Genomic DNA, 10,075 nt, shown 5'->3' with positions numbered 1-10,075 from the left:
AAATTTTGGAAATTTTTATTCTTGATAAAATATCACATCTTTAAAGTACTTTATCGTTCATCAATTAGTTTTTCCAAAAAATTAAAAGTTTAAGCGAAAAACGTTATTTGACTGAAAATGGTGAAAATATTGAAAGCCTTAAAAATAATGATTTGTATAAATATTTAGGTTTCAAACAGTCAAATAAAATATCACATAGTAATATTAAAGAAACACTGGTACATAGTTTCAAAATGAAGTCTAAACAATTGCTTAAAATTCAATTAAATTCAAAAAAATCTTATAGAAGCTATAAATACATTTGCAATACCAGTATTAGTATATTCGTTTGGAGTGATTAAATGGACAAAAACAGATTTTAATTACATTAATATCAAAATCAGAACACTGTTTACTCAGTTTAGAAAACACCATCCAAAATCGTCCATTGAAAGATTTTCATTATCAAGAGAAAGTGGAGGGCGTGGTTTTTTAAATTTACTTAATTTATATTGTAGACAAATTTTTTCACTTAGGAAATATTTCTTAGATCAGAGTAATAATAATATTTTGATCAGGGCTATTTGTTTGAGTGATGAGTATTTGTGTTTTTTTACTTTTATACGTTAGAGATTATCTTACAAAGAACCGATTCATCAATAAAATTAACTTGGAAGAGTTTGAAATACCATAATTTCGATTATAAAGTTTGGGGTAGAATTTAAACCTGAGATTATCAAATTACAAATACATAAATTTATTTAAGAAATGTATTTTGCAAGTATACAGTATGTTCCCGGATACCGTTTACAAGAGGAAAAAAAAATACCTTTGATTTTACGCCAAAACTGCAAAGGAAAAACATTTTTAGCTTGATTTGACTTTTAAGGTTCTTTATCTACAGCTTTTAAAAATCAAAATTGTAGGACCAGTTTTAAATGCCAGAATTTTTTAATAAACTGAATTTTACCAATTTCTATCAAGTTATTTCTTTTATAATCAAAATTTTGAACTTAATAATACATTTTATAATAGCCAGTCAAAAGGAAACAAATTTTTACCTTTGGTTTTACGCCAAAAAAGGAAACGAAATATTTTTTTTTTCTATAGCAGATGTTAAACTATTTCTTTATAAACTCTTTTGAGTAGATAAAGTAACAGCAAGGGTTGTTTTTGCTTTATCTGAAACGAGCAAATCTGTAGTTAAAACTTCATTATTCTGACTCAGTAGAAAGAAAAGTTAATTTTTTTCTTACTTTTAAACTTGTAATAATAATCTTTCTTTGCTTTTCAAGTCCCATCACATTGGCGATTTAATTTTTTTGACAACGTTGTCACTTTGACAATTAATTAATTAATTGCATGATTGTTTTTGTTAAAAATGACTGTTTTTTTAGAAGCTGTTTTTTTGACTTGCCATTTATTAAAATTATATTTTTTACAAACATTTTTGTTATTTAGCTTGCGTTAACTCAAAACGACATCGTTGTCAAAAAAATAAAACGCTAATGTGGGATTTAAAACGCAGAGAAAAAATTACAATAGATTACACGACTTTTATACCCTAAATTTCTTATAGATTTTGAGGCAAAAAAACTATTTAAAAAAGTCCACCACGTTACGTTTAAGAAATAATTATGTAATTAACAAAAATACAAAAACCGCTAAAGAACAAATTAAAAATGAGTTAGTAAAATAACTCAGTTATTATACTTTTTTGGATCAGTTTTCTTTATAACAATCCAACAGTAATCTACTAACATATTTTCATCCCAAAAACCTTCGTGTCGATCTTTGAAAACCCTTCAGATCTTGATTAAAACGCTCGTCTTGTTTGTCTCTCATGCTCCTTAAATTTTTAGAAAAGAAGTTCAAATGCGAGTGAAATGTTTTTAAGACCTATTTAGACCCATATGGTAATAATTTTGCAATAATTCAGCAACAATTTGAATTTAAATAAATGTTAAATCGGAGGCACTGGTGCAGAAAGCAGGAAAATTATCGTCTGTAACAAAAAAACTGTGACGTGATAGAAAAATTTAACAATTATTTTTGTTTAATTAAAGGTAAGTTAACATAAAAATAATAATTCGATTAAAGGTTGAATTGTTTGTAGACTATAGTGTTATTAATTATTACAAGCTCAAAATCAAGAGAAAAATTAAATTTTCTTTCCAATGAGTGAAAATAATGAACTTTTAAAATTACAGACTTACCGGTTTGAGGTGAAGCAAAAAATGTTTTTTTTGCAATGTTAGCGTAAAATAAAAAAATCCGGGGACATACTGTATAATATAAGTTATTATTATTATAATGGCATTAAATTTACCACTTTGGGTTTTTTGCTTTGTTTAGAAGTAATAAAAATAAATATAAAAAACGGAAGAAACTAGCTTTTTGTTAATAAAATTAAAAGTAAATCACAAAAATTTTGTTAAGGTAATGAAATACATGGGCATGCATTTTTTTCTCTAAAATTTGCTTAGTGTCATTTTGCAAATTATTATAATCACCATTTAATAATCTCTACTCATTGAAGAAATTTTCAGAAAAAGACCGTTTTGAAGAAACGTGTATCCTCGAATCCGGACCAACTTCCTAAATAAGGGTCTTTCGACATATTACCTGCTCCCCAACTAGTTAGTCGGAGACAAGACTTTATCAGAAAAATTTGAAAAATAAGAAAAAATACGATTTTTTCACCAACTTACCGGTTGCAGATTCTCCGCTATGGTCAGAACTGACTTTTAATTCAACAAATTCGGCCGGTTCGGAATACTCAATTTCTTGTTCCGCTGGCCGTTTCGCCTGACCCGTTTTCGATCCCGGTTTATGTTCTGGATTTTTTTTAGGAGCACTACGTTTTTTGTTTTGTCGTTTCGGCGAACTTTTTACCGGTTTTGGTTTGGGATCTTTCTTTGTTTTACTGGCCGGCTTTTCCCGATTTACTTTCCGTTTCCGCTGTTTCTTTTTCTTCGTTCCGTCACATTCTTCCCCGCTTTCGTGGCTATGCCGAGGCTATGAGAAAAAATCACTAAAGGAAGAATAATCGCAAAATAATTACTTACTTCCTCCCCAGTGTGACTTTCTTTATTGGGTGATGCACCTGGTTTAGTTGGACTCGAATCGGAGCGTTTCCTTTGTGTAGCACTTAAGCGAATCGTGTGGTCTTTTTCTGGATTTGTGAGAAATGAAACTATAGCAGGTCGCAAACTCTTTCCAGTATTAATAAAAATTTTGCCTTGAATAAACTAAAATCTCTTAATTAGTTATTTTATTTGGTAATAACACAGGCCGACAAAAAAAAGTCATGTCGTGACAACTTGACAAATTATATATCATTTTGTTCGTCTCAGTGAGACAAATCAAATGCACTAAAAAAAATTCCAAAAAGTCCACACACTTTGAACTAAATAATTTTTTTCTAATTTAAATGAATTTAAAATACTTTAACTTTAAAAAATCATTACTCAATAACTATTAGGCCGATTTCCTTCAAATAAAGGGATGGACTTGCCCTTTAGAATGATATGAAATTTGAAATTGAATATTGGCAAACTTTTCTTCGAACACTGTTCGAAGAAGTTCGAAGTAAATCGAAATAATCTAAGAAAAACCCTACTAGTAATTTTTTCTTCGTCATCATCGTGTAGCGAATCTTTTTATTAGTAAGAATCCAAGTTTTTAAAATAATATACCGAGTAGTTTTTAAGATATGATTTTTTGAAGTTAAGGTTTGCTATTCGAGTATTGCGCCATATAAGAGAAATGCATGTTAATCTTACTTAAAATTGCATTTTTATAAAAGTATTTGTTTTAAGACTCTTCTTTTGCGTAAAAATGGTCAATTGCACNGAGAAATGCATGTTAATCTTACTTAAAATTGCATTTTTATAAAAGTATTTGTTTTAAGACTCTTCTTTTGCGTAAAAATGGTCAATTGCACCTTCTTTGCTCTAATTACAATAAACAAAAACTGTTTGTTTACTTAAAACAAATAAAGAGTACCTGCCTACTAATTAAAGCAAATAAAGAGTTTTTTTGTTGTAAAAATGACCACTGATCATTGAGCAAAGAGGATCTAAAATTTTAAGGCACGAGCCTTAAGTATAAGGGCAAATCTTTTTCAAATCAAATCACTTTTCATTCAGATTTCGACTTGTTCACTTTGTTCTAGCTTTCTGAACTTTTTTTGAAAATGTTTTCTGCAAATGCTTTTTCAACATTTTCGAGTGATGTTAAATGCAATAAGTCACCTGATTTATTTTGTTGGTACATTCTACGATTAGCTTCAGTTAGCTTGTGGTGATAACAGTTGCACACGAAGCAACTGACTTATTGCATTCAACATCAGTAGAAAGTGATAAAAAAGCATTTGCTGAGAACATTTTCAAAAAAAAGTTCAGAAAGCTAGAACAAAGTGAACAAGTTGGAATCTGAATGGAAAGTGATTTAATTTGAAAAAGATTTGTTCATATATTTAAAGTTACTGCTTTAAACTTCTAGATCCTTTTTCAGTGATCATTTTTAGAACAAAAAAACTCTTTATTTGCTTTAATTAGTAGTTTGCTGTAAGTAGAAAAACAGTTTTTTGTTTATTCTAATGAGAACAAAGAAGGTGCAATTGACCATTTTTAAGCAAAAGAAGAGTCTTAAAACAAATACTTTTATAAAAATGCAATTTTAAGTAAGATTAACATGCATTTCTCCTATATGCCTGAATAGCAAACCTTAACTTCAAAAAATCATCTTAAAAACTACTCGGTATATTGTATTAAAAATTTGGATTCTTACTAATAAAAAGATGCTCTACACGATGGTGACAAAGAAAAAAAAAATACTTGTAGGTTTTTTCTTAGATTACTTCGATTTACTTCGAACTTCTTCGAACACTGTTCGAAGAAAAGTTTGTCAATATTCAATTTCAAATTTCATATCATTCTAAAGGGCAAGTCCATCCCTTTATTTGAAGGAAATCGGCCTAATAGTTATTGAGTAATGATTTTTTTAAAGTTAAAGTATTTTAAATTCATTTAAATTAGAAAAAAATTAATTAGTTCAAAGTGTGTGGACTTTTTGAATTTTTTTAGTGCATTTGATTTGTCTCACTGAGACGAACAAAATGATATAAAATTTGTCAAGTTGTCACTACATGACTTTTTTTCTGTCGCCTTGTGTAATCAAACCTTTAATCCACAATTTTTGCAATGTTGTGACCTTGTTTTAAATTGCAGATTTTCATCATTGTGACAAGAACAAATACAACTAGATCCTCCATAAGGATCATCCATGTCTGGTAATACCACAGTTTCACAAATCTCAGAATCTGGGGGTCTTGCCAATTCTTTCGACCAATCAATGACCTCGTGGGGCCTCCCTGTTAAACTACATTTTTTTTTAAATTAAAATCGACTCATTTTTTAAATACTTACAGTTTAGGAGGCCTCTCATATGGGAAAATTTGCAAAAACCAATCAGTTAACGCCGCATTGCCTTTAAATAAAGGCAAAACTGTGCTCTTAATATTTTCCATTGTTAGGTCAGAATTTTCCGTCAAGTCACTAATACATTTGATAACTTTTTTTAACTGTGAGGGTTGATCTTTGAAATAAGTGTGCAACTTGTTCACAAATCTATGCATATCTTTCATTAGAAAATAAGGCATAAGCTGGCCCACCTTCTTAGCTTGTATTTCAGTGAGAAACAGAAGAAATTCGTCTGACAACTCTTTATATTTAGGAAAAAGAATTGATTGTACATTTTTGTAAAGATCCACAAACTGGCCGCTGTTTTCATCATAATGACTCAAAATATTAATAAGTTGCTTAAAATCGTCCAAACTTAATGTTTGATGGAGTTTATCAAAAAACGATTCCGCAAAACCTGAAACACTTTTACACAATTTTATTTACACAAGAGCGATACATTACTTTCTTCTTTTTGAAGCTCTGTTTCGGGATTATCTGGTGTTGCCATCACAATGTTAGCGATGAATTCTCGTCGCATTTTCGCCCGTTTTTTCTCAGCACCTGATGGTTCTTTCTTTGTCACACTTTTAACAGTTGAGCTAGCAATCATTAGCTCATTAATATCATCTGGATTATCCTAAAAACAGAGTGAAAACCACACAAATGATAAAAATTACGCAACAAACCTTTGTATCGGAGCTGGTAGCATGTCTTGTGGAATCCGGTTTCTGAAATTCTATACTAAAACTGGTGATGTTTTCAAAGGACAAATTCTGTCGAACTGGAGCTTTTTCACTAGAGTTTGTACTATTTTCTTTTGAGTTCGTTTCTGGTTCAGGAGTGTTTTTTATGGGGGTGCCCCCCAAACTTGGCATATCAGGCAGCATTGTTAGTTTATTAATCACAGTTTTGTCACCACTTAATACTTCCACTGAAGACTGTCTCTTTTTCGGTGCTCTACGTCGTGTTTTTCGTACCAATAAAGGAGGAAGCGGCCCGTTTGGTTGTAATTTTCTCTTCGAAATTATTTTCTTTGAAAAATTTAAATAACGCGACGCGGACGTTTTTGTAGTTGCAGGACACAGTTGCACCGGTGGATTTACAACTATTATTTGATTATTATTTTCGTTAGTATTGTATTCGATCGGTTTTTCTTGCTAAAATTGTGCATAAATAAAAAAATTGTAGGTTAAATATTGACATTTGTTGTTATTGCCATTACTTCAAATTCTCATTAGTAATAATGATTAGTACCGGCTACCACCACAAGTAGCGCCACAAGCAACTCAACATTTTTAAGTTTTTTGCTAATTTGCGTTTATTAACGTCTCTCAGTAGGAGTCGTTTATGGCTATCTATAAAAGCACACTCATATTTTATTTATTATTATTATGTTGTAACACTAATAACTAATAATTTGTAAATTTTATTTTTAATGACAGACGGCAGAATTGATTCAAAAAATCAGGTAGTTGCCGAGTGTCACCAACCGATACCAACTAACACAAAATTCTCTAGACAAAATTTTTTTTTTTGAATTAAAATAAAAAAAGGGGGCGCAAATTAGAAAAAATAGCATAAAATACTCATTTTATAATGGCATTGGCGCACTCATCCCAAAAAAACTTGTTCTTTAATATACTATTAAAACAAACCTTATAATTTGGATAGATGTACTGTCGCCACAAAAGGGGAAGAGACTCCGGACTTTTCTTACAAGGAGGGCACAAATTATTGACATCTACAGGAACCACATAATGTACAGTAGGTGGTGCCTTTTTGTGAGTGTAGAAAAACTTGATTGGATTTGATTCATCATCCATTTGCTTTATCTTCCTAATGTGTATTAGAATTTTCTGTGGGGGCACATGAGGCATTAAGAATTTATTTATGAGGAAACAAACATGATCCATATTAATTTTCTTGCGTTTATTTAAATGATGTGGATCTTGTTTCATGAACGGAATTGCCTGCTCCAAAAATAAGGCAATCAAACTAAAAAACAAAAAAAAAATAATAAGTAAATTTACAACAATAAAAAAGTTACTTTTCCTCTCCAGAAGTAAAATAATATTTTCTTCGATTTGTAACATGAAACGATCTAAATGGAATTCTTGGAAGTAAATCAGGATAAATAAAAACTTCACTATTTGAGACAGTTTTGAGTAATAAGGGTGGAAATGTTACAACGTATTCAGTCCCAGCTTTTCTAGCTGCTATTCTAAAATCAACAAAATTAAAACAAAAACCTCAAATAATACAACTTACGATTCAAAAAGAACTTTGTCAACATATCTAAAATAAAAATTACAATCATTACATAAACCTTAAAATCAAAAACCTTACTTTTTGCATTCTTTCACTTCATTGTTTTTACTTGCGAATAATTTTTCCCAATCATCTATCAATTTTAATGCAGGTTCTAAATTAATTACGTGGTAAATGGAAGCAGTTTTGCCGTCTGTTTCCGCTTTTAAGTCAAACTAAAATATTGCGATGAAAAAAGCAAACTTTTCACCGATTTTAACTCACAAGCATTTCTTTGACTTTTCCTGCCAAGTCGGAAAATTCAGGGTGTTCGTAACTCAGTAAAAAATTCTGTGTCAGCATTTGAATGTGCTGTCTCATCTGTTGGGCTAAAATGGGTATTTGGCTTTTTTTGATTGAAATATCTGCCTCATTTTCATAATCAGATTCTGAATTGGTTTTCTGCTGCTCAGGAATTGTGGTTACATCTTCAGAATTTGTTTTACTTAATTCATTCGATTCATAATTGTCGGCGAATTCAAATAATTCAGTCATTAGTTGGTTGAATTCTTTTCGCGAAATGGTTACAGCTCGATCAGCCCGCAATTCCTCTGTATCCACTGAAAGAATATTTCAGTTTGAAATTTTTGATTTTTCAACTGACCTTCATCAATTTCTTCATCTGCAAGTATGTTATATTCAGGATCATGGTCTTCATCTTCAGCAGTCTTAGTGACTTCATCTAAAGGTCTTGTGAATGTTTTCAAAAATTCTTTCCATTCGTCATCATCACAATCCATATCATACATGTCAGTAGTGATATCAGGAGGTATAAAAGCTTCTTCAATCACTTCCAAAGGGGTGTGACTGAGACTTAACTTTGACCTTGTCCTACGGGCAATGTTTGCTTCCTCTGCCTCATCTCTTACAGTCCCTTGAGATGTGTCCAATTGGCTATCAAAAGAAGTATTTTTAGTTGGAGTTTCAGGAACATATTCATCTCCAGATGACTCTTCTTGTAAATCTTCAGTAAATAATTTTTGAACTGCAGACACTTTTTTCGGTGGTTCGTTCCATGGAATGGCTGGAGCATTTGTTGATAACAATTGCCTTAAAAAAACATTACTTTTGCATTTAAAAAACCCTACAACTCACTTTGTTTTAGCCCTGGTAAATTTAGGCTCATACACTGGAACAATTTCTTCATTTTGATCAAGATTTTCAACTTGTCTGACCAAAGCCAGAACGTGTTCATTGGTCACAACTTCTTTTATGATGTTTTTAACATTATTTGCTGTTAAATTCGCTTTTGCAGCTTTCTCTTCCAAATTCTCTTCCAAATCTTTTTCAACACACTCAATTATCTTTTTATCTTTCTCGTTCAGTTCTTTCTTCATCCTCTTTTTCGGTCGGGGGCTTTCAACAATTTGTAATCCGTCGTCCGAATTTTCGGCCTCTGAGTTGCACTCCATTTTACACATATAAACGCCGTTAAAAAAACACTAAAATCTCTAATTGAAACGATATTTTAAATAAACTTGAAACGTTTTTCCACTTTTTGAAATTAATAACATAACCTCAAACTTTGATCACTTCAAAATATCCCTGAAGTTTGCTCAAACAACATGGCGGCAACTTAAAATTTAAGCATTTAAAACATAATAAAATTATGTTCTGTATTTTTGACTGGTATATTAACTAATGCTGTTTATTTATTTTTTCTAATTTGCGTTTATTTTACGTTTATTAATGCCTCTCAGTGGCTATATTCCTTTTCATATTAATGTGCATCGAAGTAGTCGTTGAAAGGGATCATTTTAAGGTGGCAAACATGCGAAAATTCAAACAATCCTAACTTCAATCTTTCTTAAAAAATATTTTTTCAAATAAATGTGTACCTCATGTAGCAAAAAATAATTAAAATTAACAACGTAATTAACATAGAGTAGCAAACTTTAAAGATTTTTGTTATTATTGATGTGATTAAATTTGTTCTGAATGACATTAATGACACTTTTTGTGTAAATAGGCCTTTAACTTAAAGATTTATTTAGACTTGTACAACCTACTTGATGCATATTAATATGAAAAAAAGTATATCTATAAAAGCACACTGTACTTTAATGGATTTAGGGTTATTTAGTATTTGTATGCCGCATCTGACTTGTCAGCTAACAAATTTTGCGTTGTTGCTTCGGCAATTTCGCGAATTTCGGGCGAAGTGCAAACTAAATTCTGTTGGCTCATATTTTATTTATTATTATATGTTGTAACACTAATAACTAATAATTTATAAATTTTATTTTTAAAGACAGACGGCAGAATTAATTCAAAAAATCAGGTGGGCGCCGAGCGTAACCAACCGATACCAACTAACACAA

At 30.7% G+C, this 10,075-nt stretch overlaps 1 protein-coding gene across 2 annotated transcripts in view; it reads right to left on the bottom strand.

Moving 5' to 3' along the window:
* LOC123011021 overlaps positions 1-9,292 on the bottom strand; it is an 11,027-nt gene extending 1,735 nt beyond the window's left edge. For both annotated transcript variants that reach the window (XM_044408268.1, XM_044408267.1), the window contains exons 1-13: positions 8,850-9,292; positions 8,359-8,804; positions 7,980-8,314; positions 7,794-7,930; positions 7,716-7,742; positions 7,495-7,668; positions 7,103-7,442; positions 6,134-6,604; positions 5,910-6,084; positions 5,412-5,862; positions 5,166-5,364; positions 3,048-3,230; positions 2,691-2,997 (exon numbers count right to left, since the gene is read on the bottom strand). In XM_044408268.1, coding sequence (XP_044264203.1) covers positions 2,691-2,997; positions 3,048-3,230; positions 5,166-5,364; positions 5,412-5,862; positions 5,910-6,084; positions 6,134-6,604; positions 7,103-7,442; positions 7,495-7,668; positions 7,716-7,742; positions 7,794-7,930; positions 7,980-8,314; positions 8,359-8,804; positions 8,850-9,175 — 3,571 coding nt within the window. In that variant the 5' untranslated portion in view covers positions 9,176-9,292. The remainder of the gene's footprint in view (positions 1-2,690; positions 2,998-3,047; positions 3,231-5,165; positions 5,365-5,411; positions 5,863-5,909; positions 6,085-6,133; positions 6,605-7,102; positions 7,443-7,494; positions 7,669-7,715; positions 7,743-7,793; positions 7,931-7,979; positions 8,315-8,358; positions 8,805-8,849) is intronic.
* Positions 9,293-10,075: the final 783 nt, after the last annotated feature.

This window comes from Tribolium madens, unplaced genomic scaffold (genome assembly GCF_015345945.1).
Source record: "Tribolium madens isolate multiple individuals breed KSU strain unplaced genomic scaffold, Tmad_KSU_1.1 Scaffold_91;HRSCAF=231;Tcas5.2_LG7, whole genome shotgun sequence".
NCBI classification, from domain to species: Eukaryota; Metazoa; Arthropoda; class Insecta; order Coleoptera; family Tenebrionidae; genus Tribolium; species Tribolium madens.
The sequence above is the reverse complement of the archived record's forward strand: the minus strand, read 5'-3'. Positions and strand labels throughout refer to the sequence as shown.